General features: G+C 28.8%; 2 protein-coding genes across 3 annotated transcripts in view; one reads left to right on the top strand and one right to left on the bottom strand.

Annotated features, from left to right (window-relative positions):
• Nucleotides 1–27,185, top strand: part of LOC122505678 (netrin-1-like) — a 746,647-nt gene that overhangs the window by 205,107 nt on the left and 514,355 nt on the right. The window lies entirely within an intron of this gene.
• On the bottom strand, nt 254–25,331 carry LOC122505676 (mucin-5AC-like). The gene is made up of 13 exons (XM_043617454.1): nt 25,258–25,331; nt 25,051–25,163; nt 24,857–24,944; nt 22,266–22,369; nt 22,081–22,171; nt 7,694–8,929; nt 7,346–7,378; nt 6,428–7,170; nt 6,259–6,349; nt 3,686–3,801; nt 3,524–3,620; nt 2,398–2,519; nt 254–494 (listed from the first exon to the last, which is right to left on the bottom strand). The coding sequence occupies exons 1-13, from the start codon at nt 25,307–25,309 to the stop codon at nt 330–332; spliced, it is 3,051 nt and encodes a 1,016-aa protein (XP_043473389.1). The 5' UTR covers nt 25,310–25,331; the 3' UTR covers nt 254–329.

The raw sequence follows: 27,185 nt of genomic DNA, 5'->3' as shown, positions 1-27,185 counted from the left end.
AACATAACCATATTTTTATAACATCTTTGATAGTATTCAGTAACATAATGATGGTACCGGGTAACATATTCTTTTTAACATCAAAATCTTACCATCTATTTCTCTCACTGTAAAGATACAATAAAAACCGAATGAGATTCTTCCACTTTCAAGAAAACAAAAATGCGACCTTAAAAAGAAAACGATATTAATAAATAGGCAGCAATTTTTTTCGATGAATCTCAAAGTATTAAGAAAAAAAATTGAAATTTAATTCTCGATAAAAATTGAAAGTTTATTAACAGATATGAAAATTGGAGAATATAATAATTTTCTAGTGTACTATTGTTCTAATAAAAATATCTGTTATTGTAATAATTATTAAAGTAATCAGCATAGCCACCACTGTCCATTACAATGTATACAGCTGGGCAATCGGTTGCAAGGATGCATTGATTGGTAACTCTATACCTGATGTAGGGTGTCTGGCAGACACATCCAGGATAAAGGCCAATCTAAAAAATCAGTGCAAATACAAAAAAAGTTGAAGAAAGAAATATTATTACGATAGTAGTTATGATAGTAACTGTTGATGACAATGATAAGCGTTTATTACTTGAGACATAATGTATCCTCACATGTTCTGAACGTTCAAATGATCAAAATTTATTTATTTCTTCTTCAAATTCAAATTATCTACTCTCATAATAATATTATACCACGTATTCAAATTAAATTATAATGATTCTACATGTTTAATTTTGTATTTTCTTTTTATATCAGGCAGTAATTTTTTAAAAATTTATAAAAAATCTCATTTATTTGAAAGTTTGGAACTTGTGGAACTTCCAACTTTTGCTTATGAAAATATTTTTATAATAAAGTCTGTTAAAATTGTCACCGAGAAATATTTTTTCTTCTAAATCATAAATGTTGTTAAAATTAAGGCATTTTGGTAATTTTGTAATTCATGCAACTTATGTCCCTAAATTTTCGAACGTTCAAATAAAGAACAATTTTTTTGTTACTTTGATACCAAATTGAAGTTAACAATGTTTAACATAAAAAAATTTGTTAAATTGAATCAAAAAGTAAAAACCGCTGCCAAGTTGTATATTTTTGTTATAATTTTGGAGCTCATTTCATGAACACTTTGCTTCCTCATAGAGATAATAATAATAATAATAGAAATATGTATATGAAAAACTTTTTATAAATATGATAAAAGTGATTGAATGCATATTTAAATACCCTACAAGATAGTTATCATAGTTTAATAGTTAAATGAAAGTTCTCAAACAAAAAAGTTGAGAAAATGTCATTTTCCACAATTTTTGTTTTTTAAAATACCAATAATTTCGAAATTTATGATCGAATTAAGTTAAAAAATAGACCAATTGAAGCGTTTTTCAATGCTCTACAAGGTGATAATGATACTTTTAAAGTTATTTCTACATTTTTCAACAAAATTTTTAAAAAAGTCTTATTTTCCAAAATTTTACATTTTTAAAAGTTTAATATCTCCGGTTAATATGGACAATAAATGTTCAATAAGGGCTCAAAAGCTGCGTCTAAAAAACTCTACAAAATTAGAGAATAGTAAATTAAGCAACAAGGGTATAAAGGCAGCCATTTGTTTACGGTGATTTTTATGACACTAGTAGAGGTCTCGGGGCGCCGTAGGCGCCCCGAGACCTCCACTAGTGTCACAAAAACCATCGTAAACAAATTAGCTGCCTTTATACCCATGTTACTTACGATATTTTTTTATTCCTAATGCACAAAAGTGGCGATTTCAGATAACAGACGACAGGGAATAAAAGTCAGTCACTTGTTCGACTTATATGAAAATGGCGGCCGTTTTCTACCTTGGGCAAAAATAACGCATGGGATCAGCGGTTATGTTTGCACATAGGGGAAAATGGACGCCATTTTCATATGGTCGAACAAATGAGTGACTTTACTCCCTGTCGTCAGCTATCTAAAAGCGCCATTTTTGTGCATGTGGGATAAAAAAACATTTATAGGTGTCCTAACATTTTTTTAAGTTATGGGCCAAAAACGACTTTTTGAAAAATTAAAAATCCAAAAAAATATAGTTAAACTTTATGAATCAGGCTGAAAATACTCTTATATTATGTCCGCATGTGAGACCTACAATTTAAAAAAAATTTATCCCTATATCTCTTCATGATCTCGAGATATTTATGAAAATGTAATATTTACACACACGCACATACGGAATGACATTTTTAAAAAATGTGATTTTTGAACTCCTGAGGTCAAATAACATAAAGATATGTTAAAAAAATCGAACTCGAAAGATTTTAGTATTACAATACTTCCTCTATGAGGAAGCAATTAAACAATAAATTAAAAATTCATCAAAAGTAAATGAAAATAAAATCATCTACGTGCTTTATTGCAAATTGTTGGCCCCTGTCGGTTCTCACAGGAAGGTCTGCAGTCTGGATGTGGTGCTCTTGCATCATACAATTGATTCGTTCCACAAAGTGAAGTTTGGCGCTTTCTTCTTGAAACTTAAACGTGCAATATTTAATTTATTAAATCATGCATTAATAAATTGGAATAAATTTTATATCAATGTCTATTACATCACTTGTCAAAGTGATGTAATTTTTCCACATACACGGAAAGACATTTTATTTAAAAATTTAATAAGCAGATTATTAAACTTGGTCTTTTCGTTGTTTGCTACAAATTAGTTATTAATTGTGTCACTATAATTTAGGCTTCGGATCTTAAAAGGGCACTTTCACCATGCAAAGTCTATGCGGAAAGTGCCCTTTTAAGATCCGGAGCCTCAATTATAGTAAACTGTCACAGCGAAAAGAAAAGAATATAATCGTCAGCTAATACATTCTCTTTTCTTGGTGATATTTAAGTTATTTTCATTATAATGCATGAGTATTTTTCTTTATTCAATTTCTTTCTCTGCTAAAAAGATAAAAAAAAAATTTAAACTTGACCTTTTTTGAAAAAGATAATATGTTGCATTCGAGCGAGAAATCGTTCGTAAAAAGTCGAAAATAACGAGAATCTCGTCAAAAATACATGTAAAACAAATAAATGTTTAAGTTCTATCTGTTTTCTTTTATGCTTTCATATTTTTACTCATAATATAGTATGCTTACAAGAAATGTTTCCAAACGAATCTTGGAAAAAGTATGTATTTATTCTAGACCCCAGTAGCACGTAATATTACAGAAATTTTGAGAACACTGCCTTAACATTACAATATTGCCTCAATGTTGTCTATGTTACTGGAATATACTGCTGGAACGTTTCCAACATTACGTGCTACTAGGGGAGAGTTTTCAGATACTTAGCAGCAAAATTGTGACCCCCACATGACTACAATGGATTAATATTTCGTAGAAATTTCGAATAGCTCTGAGTTTTATATATCTGTCTGTTACATTTTGTAATAAAAAGTCTTTCTGTTTTACAAATTTGTTTCTAGATGAAAAGAACTCTGCAGTGAAAACTTTCTGTAAAATAGTGACTTTATTGCCTAAATTACCGATATTTGTCCCAGGACATTCTGATGGAAGAATGCATTGATTAGTGATTGTATTTCTGACATACGATGGAAGACAAACACAACCAGGATATAAGGTCTGGAATAATAATAAAGTTATACATGTAATCTAACACAGTATTTTAAAAAAGATTGAAAACTTACTGAACTACATATTCTTAGACCTTGAGGATTTTCACAAGTTGGTCGACATGAAGGTTGTGCTGCTCTTGCATCATATGTTTCATTTGTACCACAAATCTTTGACGATGCCATAGTAGCTGTTAAACAAATAGATTTTAGACATATTACACAACTAGCAAATAGTTGAAAATAATTCAAATTTCAAATGCACTGAGAGAAATGAATAATAAGATTTTGATGGTAAAAAGAAGATGTTACAAAAATATTGTTATGTTACCCACTATAACACTGTTCGACAAAATTTTGCTACAAGTATAAACGAAAGTGATTCTTGAAGGATTTTCGACGTAGATTACGAATCTGTAAGTGAAATTGTCCCATCACGTCTCAATTTTGAGAAAAACGGGGTCAAAGTGCCAAAAAATGGCTTTTACGGCACTTTTTGAAGTACAATAAAAAAAGAACGCGACGTGATAAAAAGCTCAAATATGGCTTAAATGAGAGCTCAAACCCTCAACTTTAACATCCAAAAGCAAAAAACCATGTAGAAATAACTCAAAATGGTTGGGAACAACTTTTTACCGCATGCGCGTAAAACAGCTATTATTTTGGCTATATTTTAGCGATTTTATCGAAAAGGTGTTCCCCACAATTTTGAATTATTTCTACATGGTTTTTTGCTTTTGGATGTTAAAGTTAAAGGTTTGAGCTCTCATTTAAGTCATATTTGAGCTTTTTATCACGTCGCGTTCTTTTTTTATTGTACTTCAAAAAGTGCCATAAAAGCCATTTTTGGCACTTTGACCTCGTTTTTCTCAAAATTGAGACGTGATGGGACAATTTCACTCACAGGTTCGTAATCTACGTCGAAAATCCTGTAAGAATCACTTTCGTTTATTCTTGTAGCAAGAAAAAACCTTAATTTTGTCGACCAGTGTAATCAAAGATATTACTCCGTACAACCTGATTATATCTTATACAATCAAGATAGCTGTCTGTATATGTAGCCCAGTAATAAGGGATGAATTAAAGTGGTTTGACACTTTTATGCCTATAAATTCCAAACCAATTTTGTTTTTGTTCGCAATCGTAATGAACTCCTTTTACTATTGTTAAGTTGCTCATTTCTATCCAATTCAATTCTCTGTAATTACGTGACCAGAAACTGAATTCCCTTTAACGCTCTTTAAGGGAATCAAGGTAATGAAGGGGCATTAATTCCACAACAAAAAAATGATTCCCTTAAATAGCATTAAAGGTAATTGATATTCTGGTCACGTGGTTACAGAGAATTGAATTGGATAGAAATGAACAACTTAACGATAGTAAATGGAATTCATTACGATTGCGGACAAAAACGGAATCGGTTTGGAATTTAAGGACATGAAAGTGCCAATCCACATTAATTCATCCCTTATTACTGTGATCACTAAATATGGTACTTCATAAGATCATTATGTTACCCCGTAACATATTTTTCTCTCAGTACATAGTAAGTAACTCTCTGAATTTGAATCCACTGGTAAAATAGTTGGAATTAAGCGACTGAAGTACTATAGTAACATTTTCACTGAAAACCATGATTATTACTGATTTAAACAGTTAGAGCTGTTTTACCGATTGTAAATGAAACAGATTTCACTGTTTAAATCAGTAAATATTTTATTAGTTTTCAGTATGACACACGACTGAATTTCAGTGAAAAATTTACTGAAGTGATTCAGGCACTATAATTCCAACTATTTCATCAGTGAAATTTCACTAATTAAAATTTACATAGAAGGCAAGTAATAAATTTGCAAAAAGCTGCAAATATTTATAACAAATTTAAAAATATAGTTGGGTCGTCTAATTGGCAGATTGCTTAAGTTTTTCACTACCTCAAATATTCAAAAAAATTGGGATGCATGAAATTTCCGCAACTGATAAATAACCGAACTGTCATTTAACTGAAAAACGTATAACAGAATTAAAATTTAACAAATTAATCACGTAACAGGCTCGCGCAGCACCTGTTCCAAAAAGAACAACAGTTATGCAATTTTCACAATATTGAGGCAATGTTTTTGGCAAGTTTAGTTGCTTCTTCAGAGCATCATCATGTGATACCACACTGATGTATTTTGGAAATAAAGAGATCATGCAAGTAAGAAGGTTCTCGAACAACTGCTTCACTCTTCTTTGAGTCCTAGGTTACAATGTATTCAGGGGTAGTGAGATAGTGGATGATCTAGTTAAGAAAAAAGTAAGGAACAATTTATTCGGCTTGAGCCTCCGATTGGTGTTTCTGATAAATGTTTAGTCCTGAGGTTCAAGCAGTGTCTGACTGCAGCTCATTAGACGGAAAGTCAGGCGACTAAGGGCTGTATTCAAGCTTAAAAACTTATAGAAATCAATATGAATCTCAAGAGAATAGCCGATTTGCGCAAACTTAATAGAAAAGAGGCAAAAATAATAACGGGGCTGTCAACTGGTCATGGAGATTTGCGTTATCATAGGTATAAAATGGGGATTATAGAAGATCCTAAATAGTAGAAGGCTTTTCGAAGAATGAAATCCATCATTTAGGCGACCCAAAGGTACTATATAATTACTTGCTGATGGGCAGTTTTCGCGAATGATGCATACATTGTTTGCGTTTCTGACAGGTTGTGCTGCTCTGCATACACAACCTGGATAAAATCCCTGAAAAGGAAAAAGAAAATATAGTACTTAATTTTTACCGAAAGACGCAGTGTTTTAATTATTAATTATTCATAATACTTGAGGACAATCAGGTTGACCGAAAGGAAAAGCACAGGAGGTTTGACATTTTATGTGCAAAGCATTGGCGTCATATATTTCTCTCTCTGAGCACACTTTTGATGGAGCTGTTGCAAGTGTCGTCGATAATGTAGATGATGAGATAGTTATTGAATCTGTCGTGGAAATAGTTGTAGAGGTTGTCGACTCAGTAGAAGGTTCATAAGTTGAAAGTGATGATGACTGCGTTGTTGATTCTGTAGAAGGTTCAGATCTAGAAACTGAGGAATATTGAGTTGTTGATTTTGTAGAAGGTTCAGAACTAGAAACTGATGATAATTGAGTTGTTGATTCAGTAGAGGATATAGAAGTTGCTACTGACGATGATGATAATGATTGTGTTGTTGATTCAGTAGAAGGTTCAGAATTAGAAATTGATGATGATTGAGTTGTTGATTCAGTAGATGATATAGAAGTTGCTACTGATGATGATGATTCTGTTGTTGATTCAGTAGAGGATATAGAAGTTGCTACTGATGATGATGATTGTGTTGTTGATTCAGTAGAAGGTTCAGAACTAGAAACTGATGATGATGGAGTTGTTGATTTAGTAGAAGATACAGAAGTTTCTACTGATGATGACTGAGTCGTTAAGTCAGTTAATGGTATAGATGTTGTACTGAATGCAGATGTTTGATCTGTTGTTGATGCTGTAGTTGATACTGTGGTTGATGCACTTGTAGGTTGAGTTGATATTGTAGTTCCTATAAAAATTATGTTTTCTACAAATATTGTTATAAACAAATATTTACTATAAAAAACCATAATTAATGTTCAAAATTTTGAATTTTGCTCATTAAAATTTTTTAACTCTCGTGAAATCTCATATTTCTTCAAAGTAATAATCGTAAAGATCATATGATTTGTCATCCTACTTACCAACCAAACTGATCTCCAATAAAATTTTGAGCACTAGAAATTAAATACAATAAAATTGTAATGTACCGTTAATAATTACAAAACATCTACTATCATATTTTAGACATAAATGAATTCATAAATTAGAGTTATTATAGGTACAAAAGTAACCTTTAAGTTATCAACAAGTTTGATGCTGGTAGAAAAATGTCTTCATAACTATAGAATGCAAGCTACCATTGTTAACTTACTAAATAAGCGTGAAGTAAGCTCATTTACTGTAGAATTATGAGAACATTTTCCTACTTGCTGCAAGCTTTTACTAAAGATTTCCTGCAAGTTAGGAAATGTGCATGCAAGATATCTCACGTAACGACTGTGTTGTAGACGATTGACTTGTTGACAATGTAGATGGTGCAGAAGTGGAAACTGACGAAGATTGAATTGTTGACTCTGTAGAAGCATCAGCAGTTAAAGCTGATGATAATTGAGTTGTTGAAGAAATTAAAGGTACAGTAACGGTTACGGTAGAGGACTGAGTTGTTATTTCAGTAGAGGGTATTAAAGTTAACTGCGTAGAGGATATTGTTGTAGTTTGGATAGAAGGTACAGAAGTTGAAATTGATGATGAATGGCTTGTTGACTCAGTAGAAGTTCCCGTAGTTGACTGCGTAGAGGTCAGAGTTGTTGACTCAGTAGTTTCGGTAGTAGATTCTGTAGATGCTTGTGTTGTCGACTGAGTAGAAGTTCCGGTAGTAATCTCTGGTGATGATTGTGTTATCGACTCAGTAGAAATTGGAGTAGTAGACTCTGTTGATGGTTGTATTGTTGATTCAGTAGAAATAGGAGTAGTAGACTCTGTTGATGGTTGTATTGTCGACTGTGTAGAAATTAGAGTAGTAGACTCTGTTGATGGTTGTGTTATCGACTCAGTAGAAATTGGAGTAGTAGACTCTATTGATGGTTGTGTTATCGACTCAGTAGAAATTGGAGTAGTAGACTCTGTTGATGGTTGTGTTATCGACTCAGTAGAAATTGGAGTAGTAGACTCTGTTGACGGTTGTGCTATCGACTCAGTAGAAATTGGAGTAGTAGACTCTGTTGATGGTTGTGTTATCGACTCAGTAGAAATTGGAGTAGTAGACTCTGGTGATGGTTGTGTTATCGACTCAGTAGAAATTGGAGTAGTAGACTTTATTGATGGTTGTGTTGTTGACTCTGTAGAAATTGGAGTAGTAGACTCTGTTGATGATTGTATTGTCGGCTGAGTAGAAGTTCCGGTAGTAGATTCTGTTGATGATTGTGTTGTCGGCTGAGTAGAAGTTCCGGTAGTAGATTCTGATGATGATTGTGATGTCGACTGAGTAGAAGTTCCGGTAGTAGACTCTGTTGATGGTTGTGTTGTCGACTCTGTAGAAATTGGAGCAGTAGACTCTGTGGATGTTTGTGCTGTTGACTCAGTAGATAGTTCAGATGTTGCTGCTGATGACGATTGAGTTGTCGACTCATTAGTTGTTACTGTAGAGCTTGTAGTTGTTGACTCAGTCGATTCAGAAATTATGGTTGTTGCAGTTGTTGATTCAGTCGTTGATACAGTTGTAGGTTCTGTTGATATTGTAATTAATGCATAAATTATGACTCTTTACAACTGAGTCTAAAACAATATCTAACAGAATAATACTAAGAAATTCTGCTACTTTACTACTAGTACTAATAAATCTTATCTGCAATAAAACTTTTAGCACTGGAAATAATATATGTAAAAAAGTATCAACTGAGAGCAGAGAAAAAAGGAAGTGTTATTTCTATTGCGTGTTGTCTCAACCAATTCTAATTCACATAGAAAGTGGAGTCGTAATGAATGCAAAATTTTTGCGTATTCTTTTAACACAGCTTTTGTTGTTAATGTGACACTTACTTTCATTTGAATATTGATAATGAAACATAAATTAAATCATTTTTGATAATTTTTTTGGTTAAAATATGTTTCTGATGTTTTTACGAAACTTATTTTTAATGCCAGTTTTGTGTCTACTTGTGCTATTAACCCATTAACGCCCAAATGACCAAAATTTTTACACTCAAATCTCGCTATAACGACCTTCTCTATAACGAGCGCTCTCTATAACGAGGGCTCTGTCTCTCGGTATAGCGAGAAAAATTTCCTCCCGATTACCCCCACTATTTATAAACAAATGCACATTCAGTTGGATTAAATTTGGTTGAAATCAATATTATTTATATAAAATAAAAATAAAAAAAGTCATGAAAAGTCACTTCTTATTTGAAATTATATCAATGAGTCGAACATCTTCAAAATTTTAGCTTATATAAATTTCTGTATGTTAAAGTTCAAATTAAACTAGGTTACGTTTGTAATTTTGACATTATAAAAATTGTAAACACTAAAAAAAAATGAATGAAGAATTGCGCTCGTAATAGAGGGAGACTTGACTCCCGAACTTCTCGTTATAGCGAGATTCGAGTGTACTTGGACTTCAATACACGCTTTGAAGTATTTATAGACAATAAATTTTAGCAGCAATGAGATGTAGGGGGTTTTGGGGGTCGCTCTTTCAGATTCTGGGGTCAAAATAGCGATTAGATCAACACAAAATCCAATATGGCGGCTATTTTGAAAAAAACCCAAAAAATAAGTACATTTATTTCAGATCTAAAAAAAATTTTTAAACCTTTCTTAAGTATGCTATTGGTAGGCAAAATAGTTGTACTTTCAAAATAAAATATAGAGAAATTCTGATTTCAAGATGGCGGAATCAAAATTTAGAAAAAGTAAATGCATTATGGTAAAAAAAATCAAAATTTACACCAACATTCAAAAAGTTTTAAAATTAGATTCAAAATGTATACTCGGTGGTTTACGGGGTCGCTGACGACGAATCCAATGTGAGTTTTTTAAAATTCAAAATGGCGGATCCAATATGGCGGACATTTTTTCTTTTAATTTAGATTCGCTTGAAACTTGTGACTTCGAGGTTTTCGGGGTCGCTGATGACGATTCCGATGTCAGTTTTTCAAAATTCAAAATGGTGGATCCAATATGGCGGACATTTTTTTTTAATTTTGGATTCGCTTGAATTTTGTCACTCATATTGGATCCGACATTTTGAATTTTAAAAAATTGACATTGAATTCGTTATCAGCGACCCCAAAAACCCTCGAGTGACAAGTTTCAAGCGAATCGAAATTTTTTTTAAAATGTCCGCCATATTGGATTTGCCATTTTAAATTTTTAAAAACTGACATCGGATTCGTCATCAGCGACCCCGAAAACCCCCAAGTATACATTTTGAATCGAATTTGCAAACTTTTTGAATGTTGGTGTAAATTTTGATTTTTACATTCTCATCATATGAGAAAGTATTAGTTTTGGTCGAAAATTGACTTTCGCTAATTTCATGAAATCTCGACGTTTTGGGGTCCCCTGAGTCCGAAAAACATGGTCTAAAAAAAGTGTCTGTCCGTATGTCTGTCTTCGTGTCTGTCTGTAGACACAATGGTGTCCCTACGATAACTCTTGAAAAACTTATTGCATCAACTTGCAACTTTGTATGCACAAAGTTAGTGTTAAAATACAGATCGAGTTCGTTAGCCAGCAATTTTCGTCGAAAACTACGCAAACTACAGTAGTTTCAAAATTTTGAAAATTCAATTTTTTCAAATTTCATTATTTTTAACTTTATATTACTTTAGATTAGACAAATACAAACAACTTTTCTCTACAACATTTTTTCATAGAAATTTTTTTTTTTTTTTTTTTAAGTTTTTGGGCCAGGCCATATTAACTGGGTTAAAAAAATTTTATTGATTTTCTAAAATGTTCTAAATATTGTAAAAACATGTAGTTTACAATAAAACAAACATTTTAAAAAAACATTTTTTATAATTTATTGTTATTAAAAATATTGAACTTTTAAATTTACAATCATGTTTTTATTTAAAAAAGTGAACAATTTTGTGTAATTATTGTAAATGATATTACTTTTTTGCATGCTGCTTTTGAACTGTTAATTTTTTTAATAAATTTTGTAATATTTTGTTAATGCAAAAATGTAACAAAAATTAAAAATTTTTAAGAATAATTTTATTTTTCGAGAAATTAGATTACAAATTTATTAAAAATAATTGAATTTGATTAAGAATTTGTCGATGAAATGTCGATTGAATTGAGAAAAGTTCTTGAAAATAATTGAAATTTTGGCAAGAATTTTATTAAAATTTTTTTATAAACAATTGAAATATTGCTATAACTTTTTTTAAATTTTTTACCATAACTGAATTTCTGCTAAAAATTTTATTATTTTTGAATATAATTGAATTTTTGAGACGAATTTTTTAATAATATTTCTTTTTAAATACCTAATTCTTTTTACAAAAATAAATAATTTATTGAATAATTGAATGTTTCTCAATATTGAATTCTCATAAAGAATTTTATTAACAAATTTTTAAACAATTGAATTCTTTTGACGAATTTTAATAAAATTTTAAGAATAATTACATTTTTCGAGGAATTCGATTAAAATTCTTTCAAAAATAATTGAAATTCTTTCATGAGTTTTATTATCTATGAAAACAATAATTGAATCCCTGTAAAAAATTGTATTACATATTAATAAAAATAATTGAATCTCTGTAAACATAAATTGAATATTTTTGAAAATAATAGAATTATTGCGAAAAAATTTATAAAAAAATTTTAAAATAATTCATTTCTTTTGGAAAATTTTATTAAAATAGTAGATATTAAAAATCATTGCCTGGGGGAGAATTTTTGAAAAAGAATTGAATTTGTTAAAAAAGAATTTTTCATTAAAATTTTTGAAAATAATTGAATTTTGGAGAAAAATTTTAATATTTATAAAGATAATTGAAATTTTGACGATAAATTTTTTAAACTTTCGACTATAATTGAATTTCTGCAAAGAATTTAATTACTTTTGAAAATAATTGAATTTCTTTGATGAATTTTAATAAATTGTTTAAGAATAATTATACCTACATTTCGCGAGCAATTCCTGTAAAAGTGTATAAAAAATAATTGAAATTTTGCGATGAATTTTATTATTTATGAAAATAATTGTAAATATATAAATTTTTTTATTATTTGTGAAAATAATTGAATTATTGCGAAGAAAAATTATAAAGGCAACTCTTTTAAAATTAAATTAAGAAATTTTAATTAAAAAAATTGAGTTAAAGAAAAATTAGATTTCAAGAATAAGCACAATAACTTTCGAAAACAATAATTTTCCAGAATTCCAATCAAAGTTCCCTGACTTTTCCAGGTTTTTTCAAGGTTTATAAAATTCCCTGACATTTCCAGGTTTCCAGGTTGCGTGGCAACCCTGAATTTATTAAATACTGCTTGACCCTTGCTTACAGAATTTTTCCTTCTCCCACAACCCTGGAAAAACTACTCATAGCTTATTTGAGATAATTTTTAACTAATTTTTATGAGAAGTTCAGTTATTTAAAAAAATGTCAAAACATTTCAGTTAAAAATAATATTTATAAATATAAATACATTATAATAATCGTAAGTTTCCTTTCCGTTAGCAAATTTTCTGCATTCATTTGTTTGTTTTGAAATTTAATTTTTGTGGGTTATTGGCATTTTTTATTTTTTTCCTGTTCTCAATATTTAATTCTATATACAATTTATTATATTGAATTAAATTTTTATTTAAATAAATAATTTTATAATTTAGTCTAAAGGTTGGTGTCCATAATTTAATATTATATATTATTTTAATATAATATTGTTAAAAGATATTTGATCAAATTTATTTTAATTCATTTTTATTGTTACTTCTAGATTCCCCAAGTATAAAATTATTATTATATTATTATCAGTTATTAATTTTAAATAATTATTTTTATAATTTGTATTTTTTATCCTGACTTTTCCTAATTTTCATCAAAAATATTTACTTTTTTCTTATCCTGTCAATAAATTGAATTCCACCAATTAATTTTAATATTTATAAAAGTAATGTCATTCTTGAGAAGAATTTTATAAAAATTTTTAAATAATTGATTTCTTTTGACTAGTTTTACGCAAATTCTAATTTAAGTAATTGAATTCCTGAAAAATTTTTATTATTCATGAAAATTTTTTTTAAAATAACTGAATTCTGTATGAAAATTTTAAGAAAATAGTAGATATTGAAAATCATTGAATTGTGAAAAGTTTGTTAAAAATTTTATTAAATTTTTACATTCTCATCATATGAGAAAGTATTAGTTTTGGTCGAAAATTGACTTTCGCTAATTTCATGAAATCTCGACGTTTTAAGGTCCCCTGAGTCCGAAAAACATGGTCTAAAAAAAGTGTCTGTCCGTATGTCTGTCTTCGTGTCTGTCTGTAGACACAATGGTGTCCCTACGATAACTCTTGAAAAACTTATTGCATCAACTTGCAACTTTGTATGCACAAAGTTAGTGTTAAAATACAGATCGAGTTCGTTAGCCAGCCATTTTCGTCGAAAACTACGCAAACTACAGTAGTTTCAAAATTTTTAAAATTCAATTTTTTCAAATTTCATTATTTTTAACTTTATATTACTTTAGATTAGACAAATACAAACAACTTTCCTCTACAACATTTTTTCATAGAAAATTAATTTTTTTTTTTTTTAAGTTTTTGGGTCAGGCTAGCTCTTAACTGGGTTAAAAAAGTTTTATTGATTTTCTAAAATGTTATAACTAAAATATATTCATAAAAGTTTTAACATTTTAGAAAGTCAATGAAATTTTTTTAATGCAGTTTGGCTGGTCTGACCCTTTTTTACATTTTAATTTTTGGTCCTATCTTGTTGGAAATGGTTTTTTACATTCTAATCACATGAGGAGGTATTAGATTTGATGAAAAATTGACTTTTTATACCTCAGGTTGAATGAAAATGGCAACCTTTTTTTCCCATGGACAAAAAAAACAGCTAGTCCCATGCGTTATTTTTGCTCATGGAAAAAAAATGCCGCCATTTTCATAGAAGTCGAACAAGTGAATGAGTTTTACTCCCTGTCGTCTGCTATCTTAAATCGCCACTTTTGTGCCTTTGGAATAAAAAATATCGTAAGTTACACGGGACTTAAAGGCTGCCTTTACGGTACCTTGTTGCTTAATATACTATTTGTTAATTTTATGAAATCTTTGCGTTTTGAGGTGCCCTGAATCCAAGAAACATGGTCTGTCGATTACGTCTGTCTGTCTGTCTGTCCGACGATAACTTTTGAAAAACTTAATTTTTTCAAAAACTTTTTTCGAATTTTTGACTTTTTGTCTCAGCTTAGTGGAGGTGTTTTACTTTTGCTTGTTAAAACGATGGGTAAATATCACATTCACTGTATCCAAATTTACATGTTTTTAATCATACACTTGATATATATTTACAAATCACGTATATAGGGAAAACGGGACATAATGGCTAAGGGGCGTAATGAATAATTGTAATTTATTTAAAAATCGTAAATCGAAATGATTTCACTCCTAAGACAACCTGATGTACTGCAAGTTTCTACAAAGGTTGATTATTTATTATTCAATAACTATTGTAAGAAATATAGTAGAAAATCTGTATTTCACATATGAAAGTAACTTTTCAAAATTTTCATTTTTTCATTCTAATTTTTTTAAAATAACTTTAAAAAAGAAACTAAAATCGCGTTTTAAGCTTGAAACATTTTTTGAGGGTCAATTTTAGATTTTTGATTCACACTTACTGTATTGATAAAAATTACAAAATATTTCCTAAGTACCCCTAGGGCGTGTTGGCTAATGCAACACGCTATGTATAACCCGTGTAGAAATTTACCGTGGAAGTGTATGAGAAACTGTCCAGTTGCGCTAGATTCAATCTAGCAACTAGATGGGAAAAAAATTGGACAAGTGCGAGTTGTACTCGCACTGCAATGGCGGGTTCCGCACACAAATATTAAAACAATACTTGTAACATTGATCGGTAATTGGTAGAATTAAAATAAACAATTATAAAAATATATTAAAATCATTTGATAAAAAAAAATAACTAAAAAAAGTTAAAGTATTGTATATCTAATATTGTAAACAATAATAAGCAGAGGAACTATAATAAATTTTGAAAATTTTGTTCCTCTGCTTATTATTGTTTACAATATTAGATATATACAATACTTTAATTTTTTTTAGTTATTTTTTTTTATCAAATGATTTTAATATATTTTTATAATTGTTTATTTTAATTCTACCAATTACCGATCAATGTTACAAGTATTGTTTTAATATTTGTGTGCGGAACCCGCCATTGCAGTGCGAGTACAACTCGCACTTGTCCAATTTTTTTTTATTTTTAGTTAAGAAATTAAAGTCAGAAAACAACCTCTCATTTATTCTCTTAAAATTTAACTCTCTTCCTTAAAATATTTAATGCCACGTGTTTAAACTAAAAAAAATTAAAAAAAATTTTTTTTTTTATTTTTCTTCAAAAAGTTTCTTAAATAAATTTTTTGTCGTCAGGCTGTAATAATACACTAGGATACCAATTTTCAGCTCATTAGGTCAAATAATGTAAAAGTTAGGGAAAAAAAAATTTTTTTCTTAAATTTTTTAGTTTTTCCTTGACAACGCTATGGCCATCATTACATATCAAGTTCTCTATATTTTTCCTGTAATATTCGAGTAAAAATACACCAGCATGCAAAATTTCAGCTCTCCATGTCGAATAGTTTAGAAGTTAAGGGGGGGGGAATGGTCACTTTTTATGCATTTTTGGCCAAAAATCTTGTTATTTCCTTGACAACGCTATGACCATCATCTCCAAACACATTCTCTATATTTTTCCTGTAATCTACGTGTGAAAATACATATCTGTACCAAATTTGAGCTCTTTAGGTCAAATAGTTTAGCCGCTAGGGGGGGGGGACACGATTTGGCTACGGACAACAGAGTCTCACCAATAGGGTTCCGCCGATACACCGTAGGTGTACGGAACCCTAAAAATGGACAGGCTTGAACGAGGGATGTAACACTAGCAACGTCAAGATTTTGTACAGTTATTTTGTCTAGTCCTTGTCTAGTAAAATAAATCATTCCTAGCCAGTTCCTGGATATTAAAATAAGCAGTTTCTACATACTGGGAATAATTGTTAGGTTTATAAATAATAGAACAATATTTTTCAACTTTACTCTTTTGTTTGTTTAACTTTTAAACAAACAAAACAGTAATACAAAAGTATTTGTTATTATCACAATTCCTCTTACAATTATTTTTGAAATTAATTGTAACATATTTTGCTACATTGGATTTTTTCTTTAAAACACAAACACATTCACTATAAAGATTCGTACTTGTATACCGATAATAAAATTAATTGTATATTATATTGTTGCAATCACAAAAAATTTACTTAAAATTACCAAAGTTTTATTACTTATTATGAACATTACTCTCTAAATCTGAATATGTGAAAATTCACATATTTGTACGTTATAAGTCGTCTTCTCGATCAATAAGTGCATATACACTTATAATAAGTGAAATTTCACTCACAATAAGTGAAAAATTCACTTATTTATAAGTGTATATGCACTTATTGATCGAGAGGACGACTTATAACGTACAATAAGTGAAATTTCACATATTCAGATTTAGAGAGTATAATATGAAAAACAATCTAGACTATTAATGATGACATCACATGTCCTTTTTCTAATAAATCTTTTTTTCGCTGTAATATATTTAAACTTCTACACTGTCCCTGTTCAAAAATGGAAAACTGAAAACTTTTCACTAGATTTATAAATTTGATTTTATCTTCACAACAAGATAAGTTACAAGTGTAGACTCTTGGTTTCTTTTCATCAAGCACTACGTCAAGAACTGATTTCGTCTGCTAGCTTAGTAGACTCTTAGAGCCACCTTCTCCACGAACTTGTACTAAATTCTTAAGTCAGCGTCCTAGACAGTGCCCAGCTAATTCTTGGACAACCTGCTATACAAACTTGTACTGAATTTTCAATTCAGTATCCTAGACAAATTTTAGCCAGATTCTAGACTGTCTTCATAGCGAAGAAAATAAAGGGGAAAACTGTACATTAACATTTCGGGGCCAGGACAGTTTATTCAGAATAATTTTCCACGACAAATGCTATCTAGCTGTAGTCTATTTCTAGGAAGGCCACGACAAATTTCTACACGGGAAAGAGCAATACCTACGATACCGACGAAGTGTACGTTCATTGTAGAAAAAAAGTAAGCGTAATATAGGGACGTTCGACTTTTTAAAAGAAAGCTGAGGTACTAGAGTAACTTTTCTAGGAGATAAACACTTAATTAAAACAAAAATGTCCGTGTAAATCAACAAAGAGTGAAAAGTTAGCCATTACGCTCCGGTCTACACTACACAAAAACCTTGATACTAATACTTTAAGAATATTTTATCTGCTTCTGCAAATAATATTTCTACTAAGAGTTGGGTAGCTCCATGCCTAAAAAATCAAAGTTGTCCCCTACTTCTTCGATTTTGTTGAAACTTCGAAATTTTGAAGTGGAATACATGCCAGTAAAAAACCCTAAATCGATTTCGAAAAATTTTGAAAAATTTTGGATTTACGAGGTTTTTAAAAATTTTTTTGAAATGTTGAAAATGGTATATCTCAAAGGAAAATGAATAAAAATTAATGAAATTTTCAGGGAATGCTTATTGTTTACAGACAATTTAAGAAAATATTTTATAAAAAATTTTTATTTTTTTTTAAACAAATTATTTAAAAAATAATTTTTAAATAAACAATTTTTTGAAAAGTGCCATTTTTTTTTGCTTTTAATAACAATGATTCGATTCCCACTTATTTCACGAGTGTTTTCCAAAAAAAAAATCGATGGAGGGTCTGAAACTTTAGGAGATATTGAATTTTTTGTCCTGGCGCGCAACCGTAAAAAGCGCATTTTCAGGCTATACTGTACATACAAACTAATGTTCAAAATCACCTATAAGTCGTAAATTTTAACCGAATTCAATTTTTCTTTTTGGAGAATGTCAGGCAATAAATTTGTAAGAATACTGTGCATTTTTTAAATTTATATTTGTTTAAACAAATTATTATTATTGTTGTTAATTACTAACTTTTTACATATTGTACCTAGAGAGGTGTATTTTTTCCAATTTTGTAATTTACCGGACCTTACATAAATACAGATGCAGATTTAAAACATAATTATTAATGTTTAAGCAAGATTTAAACAAATTATTATTGTTTATTTCTAATTATTTACGGAATAGTATACTAGAAAGATGCAGTTTTTTCTAATCATGCAAATTTACCAAACAAAGTTGTCCCCTAGTTCTTTGATTTCTATAAAACTTCGAAAAATTGTTACAGAACACATGATAATGAAAAGTGTGAAAACGATTTTATAATTATTTGTTAATCACGATTATAAATATTAAATAAATAACAAATTGCCTATATTGAAAGCTTTTAAATTTAAATACTTTCGGAGACATTGAGAATAAAAACACTTTATTGAGTTTACAAAATTAAGTAAAATTAACTTTTGGAAAGCAAAATAACACAATTAATATTTAATTTAATTGTTATTAACAATTATTTAAACAATTTTTTAACCAAGTCAATTCTTATAAACAATTATTTTAAACAGATGAGTTTTAACTGAAGTAAATAATGATATTATTATTTAATTTGTCATATAAATTTAAGAAAATTTATTAATTTTTTGATAATAAAAAATTTTTATAACAATAAACCGCAACACAACTAACACACTTATCCTATCGTTAGTAGGTATGCAATATCATTATTTACTTCGTCAAAAATATTTCATAAAATTTATTAAATTTTTGTTGCTAAAAATGATTATAACAATAATTGTTTTAAAAAACTATGTTTGTTAAGCTTTTATTCCAGAGCTATAATAATAATAAACTTCTGATTTCATAGAAATCAAAGAACTAGGGGACAACTTTAATTTATTTGACATGGACATACCCAGATTAAAATTAAAAGTACAAATATTACTTAAACAATTTTTAAATTTTAATATTTAATAATATTAATAATTAATAATTATTAATTAATTTTTAATTATTATTATTAATTAATTTTTAATTATTATTATTAATTATTTATTATTAATTATTATTATTAATAATTTTAATATTTTTATTTTAATTTTTTTTTTTTTTTTAATTTTTTTTTTTTATTCTTATTTTTGTTTAAATTATAATTTTATTTTCAATGTAAATCGGAATTTGAAAAAGTTTGGTAAATTTGCATGATTAGAAAAAACTGCATCTTTCTAGTATACTATTCCGTAAATAATTAGAAATAAACAATAATAATTTGTTTAAATCTTGCTTAAACATTAATAATTATGTTTTAAATCTGCATCTGTATTTATGTAAGGTCCGGTAAATTACAAAATTGGAAAAAATACACCTCTCTAGGTACAATATGTAAAAAGTTAGTAATTAACAACAATAATAATAATTTGTTTAAACAAATATAAATTTAAAAAATGCACAGTATTCTTACAAATTTATTGCCTGACATTCTCCAAAAAGAAAAATTGAATTCGGTTAAAATTTACGACTTATAGGTGATTTTGAACATTAGTTTGTATGTACAGTATAGCCTGAAAATGCGCTTTTTACGGTTGCGCGCCAGGACAAAAAATTCAATATCTCCTAAAGTTTCAGACCCTCCATCGATTTTTTTTTTGGAAAACACTCGTGAAATAAGTGGGAATCGAATCATTGTTATTAAAAGCAAAAAAAAATGGCACTTTTCAAAAAATTGTTTATTTAAAAATTATTTTTTAAATAATTTGTTTAAAAAAAAATAAAAATTTTTTATAAAATATTTTCTTAAATTGTCTGTAAACAATAAGCATTCCCTGAAAATTTCATTAATTTTTATTCATTTTCCTTTGAGATATACCATTTTCAACATTTCAAAAAAATTTTTAAAAACCTCGTAAATCCAAAATTTTTCAAAATTTTTCGAAATCGATTTAGGGTTTTTTACTGGCATGTATTCCACTTCAAAATTTCGAAGTTTCAACAAAATCGAAGAAGTAGGGGACAACTTTGATTTTTTAGGCATGGAGCTACCCAGTTAGTATAATTAAAAATAACTTCACAATTTAAATCATCAAGACCAAAAATATACATTTAAATCCACTTTATCTCGCAATCATCAGCAAACAAAAACATGTGATGAGAATGTAATCCTTAAAGTCGTAGTAACTTTAAGAAAAAAAATGTTTTACGAAACATATAATAGGAAACAAGAACAAGAACACAAATAATGCACAACAATTGCAGACCGCCGCAAGCGAAGCGAGCCATTTGCGCGCGAAGCGCGTAACAACACACGGAGCGCGAAGCGCGACGTGTGGAATAATCGCCGGAGCGCGAAGCGCGACGATCAATATTCGCGCGCCCCGAGGCGCGCTGAAACTTGCGAGCGAAGTGAGCCCCCGCGCGAAGCGCGGATGAGAATGTGTCCGCGCTTGCGCGGACAGATTTTTTTTACTATAATGCATTTACTTTTTCAAAATTTTGATTCCGCCATCTTAAAATTAGAATTTTTCTATTTTCTATTTTGATAGTACAACTATTTTGCCCACCAATAGCATACTTAAGAAAGGTTTAAAAAAAATGTTTTGATCTGAAAAAAAATATTTTTAAAAAAATGTACTTATTTTTTTGGTATTTTTTCAAAATAGCCGCCATATTGGATTTTGTATTGATCGAATCGCTATTTTGACCCCAGAATCTAAAAGAGCGACCCTCAAAACACCCTACATCTCATTGCTGCTAAAATTTATTGTCTATAAATACTTCAAATCGTGTATTGAAGTCCAAGTAAAAGTTTTGGTCATTTGGGCGTTAATGGGTTAATTATAGTACTGTTTCTCATGCATGTTTCTCATGCTGACTCTGTTATTGTTTCTGCTGTAGTCTGATCTTGCACATTATATCAGTAAGAATTGCTTTTATTTTTTTAATACTGTTTAATGATTTGAAATAGAATTGCAACATTCCCCACAGCACCGAAACTTTCCTAAAAATGTATTAAATATTTACTTGCAATATTCGGAATATTTAATTGCAATGTTTATTGAAAGTTGTGTACAGATTTAAATGTCCCGATTAAATAAATGTTTAGCGCGAAGCTTTCCTGAACATTTCAATAAAATCTTTGCATAATTATAATTATAATTATAATTCGAAATAAAAGGAATTTATCAATCTTCCAAGTCAAAAAATCGATGAGTTGATCGCAAGCTATTTAACAACTCTTACTTTCGGTAATTTTTTTGTAAAATTTTATTTTGTAATTTTTTTGTATTTTTTATTATTTTCTAATTGTTAATAAATATTTTCAGTTTCTGAAGAGGACAGCTGAGCTGTCGAAACGTTAAAAGTTTTTTTTTTTTTTGACTTGGAAAATTCATAAATTCCTTTTATTTCGAATTATATAATTTTTTACCAAGTGATAAATTCTTTATAATATATAATCATAATTATGCGAAGATGTAATTTAATGTTCAGGAAATGTTCAGGAAAGCTTCGCGCTAAACATTTATTTAATCGGGACATTTAAATCTTTACACAATTTTCACTAAACTTTTTAGTTAAATATGACGAATATTGCAAGTAAATATTTAATAAATTTTTAGGAAAGTTTCGGTGCTGTGGGGGATAAAATTAATTTAAAAATTAGGTACCTATTTTAGGGCAGCTTGTTGGAAGTGTGCATATGTTATTTTCTTCATTTCTGACAAATTTTGATTTACAAATGCAACCAGAAACATTTGGCTGAAAATATAAAATTAGATTTAAAATGTAAGGGATTTTCAATGTAAATGAATATTTATGCCAAAGAGAAAGTAAAAGAAATTGTTCAGCATACTTGAGGACATGGTGAAATCCCATAAAGGTTCGAACATGTAGGTTGACATGCTGGATTTATTGCTTTGGAGGAATATGATTCTCTAGCTGTTGGACAAAGTGATCCTTTCGAAAAAAAGAGTTTTTCATTACAAATAATACTAAAGCTCAATCACGGTGGTCTTCAAGCACTTTTAGGTTTACCTAAAATGAGTCAAAATTGTGCTAACGCAGTTTTATCGGGAATCGGCCCAAGATTCCAAATTTTCATTTCCGAAAATCGTAGCTGATTCTTTTTTCGAAAAAAACCAAAAAAACATATATATATATATATATATATATATGGACAATTCCACGTGAGATTTTAGTCGACGTCTTGAAATCGACGAAAAATATTTTTTTTCTATTCTGTATTGAAAAAAACAGATACTTATTTTTTTATTTTTGTTTAATTGTCCAAATTTTAGAGTTATGAATTTTCGAAATTTTGGACTTGTAATTGTAGACCTATATTTAGTAGCTTATAAGTCCGAAATTATTCAGTTTAGGAAAAAGTTGTCAAAGAATGAAACTTTTAGTTTTCTTTCGACTTTTAAGAAATGTAAACAAAAAAATTTTTTGTTAATTTTTAAAAATTTTTAATTAAAAAATTTTTTTTTTTATAAACAAATTAATTTTTTTTAACTTTAGCCCGGATTTTTTTTATTTTTTTAAAATTTATTTATTCCTTATAATATATGGAAGATTTTTCAAAAAATCCCGAGGTGGGACTGATGTGTTGAATGAGTTTTAAAACATTTTCAAAAATCACTTGCAAGCATCACAGTGGGATTTTTTTACAATTAACTTTTTAAAACTGTCTACAGTGTATAATTTTAATCTATTTGAGAGTTCTTTTTTTAAATTAAAGGATCTACGCTGTATAGACAATTTTAGAAGTTAATTGTAAAAAAAAATCCCACTGTGATGATTGCAAGTAATTTTTGAAAATGTTTTAAAACTCATTCAACACATCAGTCCCACCTCGGGATTTTTTGGAAAATCTTCTCTATATTATAAGGAATAAATAAATTTTAAAAAATAAAAAAAAAACCGGGCTAAAGTTAAAAAAAATTAATTTGTTTATAAAAAAAAAAAAATTTTTAAATAAAAAATTAAAAAAGAAATTTTTTTTAATAAAAAATTTAAAAAAAATTTTTTGTTTACATTTCTTAAAAGTCGAAAGAAAACTAAAACTTTCATTCTGTGACAAATTTTTCCTAAACTCAATATTTTTGGACTTATAAGCTACTAAATATAGGTCTACAATTACAAGTCCAAAATTTCGAAAATTCATAACTCGAGAATTTGGACAATTAAACAAAAATAAAAAAATACGTATCTGTTTTTTTCAATACAGAATAGAAAAAAAATATTTTTGGCCGATTTTAAGAGGTCGACTAAAATCTCACGTGGAATTGCCCATATATATATGTTTTTTTGGTTTTTTTCGAAAAAAGAATCAGCTACTATTTTCGGAAATGAAAATTTGGAATCTTGCGCCGATTCCAGATAAAACTGCGTTAGCACAATTTTGACTCATTTTAGGTAAACCTAAAAGTGCTTGAAGACAACCGTGCAATAGAATAAATAAAATCTTAACTGTTTTTAAATTAATTCACATGTACTACAGTAAATTCAACAAAAAATAAAAAAGATAGTACACTTATGGGCATGTGGGAAAAAGCCCTTCGAAGAAGTGATTTCCCGCTTGTCATCACACTCCTAAATAAGTTGAAATATCGAGTTTAAATTTGTCAAAATAATTTAGATGTGAGTGCGCACTGATTAAGAATCTTCTCCATACACGGAGAGAAAAATCAATCGTTTATAGCATGAATGCTTTGTATTTTAAAAGTATGAAATGTTAGTATACTATGACTGCAAGAAAGTATACTGCGATTGCAAGAATCCTATGCTTTTTCGGTATTAGACCCTTGCAACTGGCTATTAGGCCACGCCCAGAGCCTGGGCCGACCAATCACATTGCAGAAAACTTTTACCGAAATCGCATAGGTTTCTTGCAATCGTAGTATGAAGAACTTCATGCTAAAAAGCCCAGATATTTCTCTCCGTGTATATATTTAAAAATTATTTTTGAAATAAATATTGTAACGTAGTTAAAAAAATTTCATTTTTGACGGAAGTAAGGATATTGTCCCCAACCGAGCACAGACATTGAATCTATGTGTCAGAAGGTGGCCCCAATTCGATCTAGTGGCCGCCGCTGAACTAACATCAAATTAGCCCACTTTCAATCTTTAATAAAATAATTTCCTCACAAAATTATTCTAAATATGGAGAAGAGCGCGCAATATGAAACCGAAATATTTTATCCTTACAAGATGAGAAGTAAAAGTAAAACCCCTTTTTCCAAATGTTTAAACAATTTTTTCAATAATTATTTATCAAAATTTTTTGAAAATTTCGAGAAGAGCGCGTGTCAGGGTGCCTTTCTCTAAATGTTCCAAAAAATCACGACCCAAAATATTCTTTTCTTTTTGAATGAGAAGTCCAACCACGAAACCACTGTTTCTCCCACCTACACTTAATTAATTTATTATAAAATATTACCTTCTGGAGGACAACTGCTAGCAATAATACACTGTCCATTAGTAGTTCTCAAATACCCACTTTTGCAAACACAGTCAGAAGTTGATGACTAAAAATATTTATATTTCAGAGAAATTTCACTTATAAGAAAGATTAATTTTATTGTGTAAAATTTGTTAGACACTTTTTAATTAACTAAAGAAACTTTTCCTTACTTCCTGACAAGGTGATATTCCGTTTTTATTTGTACACGAAGGTTGACAATTTACATTTACTGAGTTTGGGAGAGAAACTTCTCCAGTTTTACAAGTTTCTTGATACGATGTTTCTTACAAAGAAAATAAAAAGCAGAATTAAAGATTTCTTTTTCCATTTTTTTCACTAATATATAAAATAGAAATAATAATTAAAAAATTATTTACCAATTAATAAGACGAAAAATGAGAAGAATAGAATCCAAATTTTAAAAGACATTTTATTTCCAAAAAGTATTTGAGAATAGTGAAAAAATATTGACAAAAAATGATATTTTGTTCTTCTGATATTACTATTCATAAATCAATGTTGATAAAATAGAAGAAAGAAATTCTTATCATACATTGCTTTTTTCAAAAACAATTGTTAAATCTCACGTACCTGATAAATGTTTTAAATTTACCATTTAATGTTAAACAACAATAGTAACAATAAAATAAAGTAAATGTATGAATAATAAAATATTTTTTTAAATATAATTAGTAAAAAAGATAAATTTATTTTCTTATATTAAAAAACAAAAAAGTTCGCTTCGATGACTATTAATTGTACTCTTCTCTATTATTCTCTCAAATGTGAACCCGAAATATTTTATACTTTGAAAATGACAAGTAGTTTCCGAAATCACTCTTTTGTCATATTTAAACAATTTTTTCAGCCTAGGCAATTCGGGTTTTGCCTATGATTTTAGGAAATACCCGAATTTCCTAGAGATTTATAGGCCAAACCCGAATTGTCTATAGGCAAAACCCGATTTCCCTAGGCAATTTGGGTTTTGCCAAGGCCGTTTTAGGCAAATTGAAAATCAAACTAAATTGAATTAAATTAAATTAAATTTATTACAAAAAATATTACTATGACGCAATTGATCATAAGAAAATAGTCTTAGTTGAAAGAATTTCTTTTTCAATTTACCAAATGGCTTGTATTGAGTCATGCATTGATGTAAACAAATAGTAAACGAACTGTTCTTCACAGCTCACTATTAATTAGTGTCTCTTCTGACTTTAAATTGTACTTACTATTCGAAATGAGTAACGAAAATTTTATTCAAAAATGGAAAAGCGATTTTTATGCGGCGGTTAATTTTTTTTTAAAATCAATTTTGTAACTCCCGCAACTTCTAAAATGTCATATCTTTTCAACCTTCTGTACTTAAGGCTACTTTTTACTCCATTTAATTTTCCACTTTTCACATCCTTTAAAATCTCATCATATTTCTCTTGCACAATTATTTTATAATTTGCAGATTTATTAACCGCCGCATAAAAATCGCTTTTCCATTTTTGAATAAAATTTTCGTTACTAATTTCGAATGGTATGTACAATTTAAAGTCAGAAGAGACACTATAATAATTAATAGTGAGCTATGAAGAACAGTTCGTTTACTATTTGTTTACATCAATGCACGACTCAATACAAGCCATTTGGTAAATTGAAAAAGAAATTCTTTCAACTAAGACTATTTTCTTATGATCAATTGCGTCATAGTAATATTTTTTCGAATAAATTTAATTTAATTTAATTCAATTTAGTTTGATTTTCAATTTGCCTGAAACGGCCTTGGCAAAACCCGAATTGCCTAGGGAAATCGGATTTTGCCTAGACAATTCGGGTTTGGCCTATGAATCTCTAGGAAATTCGGGTATTTCCTAAAATCATAGGCAAAATCCGAATTGCCTAGTCAATTCGGGTTTTACCTGGACTTCGGGTTTTGCCGGTAACATATATATATATATATATATATATATATGACATTAAAAAATTTTTAAATTTAAAAAGCTAAAGTTGGAATTATTTATTGTCATGTGCAACAATTTAAATGTTAAAGAAAGGTTATTTATATAACAAAGAATTTTGTATTACTTTTTACTGATTTCCAATAAAAATTAGAATATTTGTAAAATCCCAATACTGCGCTCATGATAGCTTTTGTACTTGTATAAATAAGCAATGTTATTTTAAACAAGCAATAAGTCAAGCATGGAGATACAATTTTTGGTAGTGCTGTTAGTAAGAACGTAATTTTTTTGACAAACACATCCTGAGTAAAGATCCTGAAAAATATTTCAAAATATAAACATAATATTTCCTT

The sequence above is a fragment of the Leptopilina heterotoma genome, unplaced genomic scaffold (genome assembly GCF_015476425.1).
Source record: "Leptopilina heterotoma isolate Lh14 unplaced genomic scaffold, ASM1547642v1 Lhet_362, whole genome shotgun sequence".
Classification (NCBI taxonomy): Eukaryota; Metazoa; Arthropoda; class Insecta; order Hymenoptera; family Figitidae; genus Leptopilina; species Leptopilina heterotoma.
The sequence above is the reverse complement of the archived record's forward strand: the minus strand, read 5'-3'. Positions and strand labels throughout refer to the sequence as shown.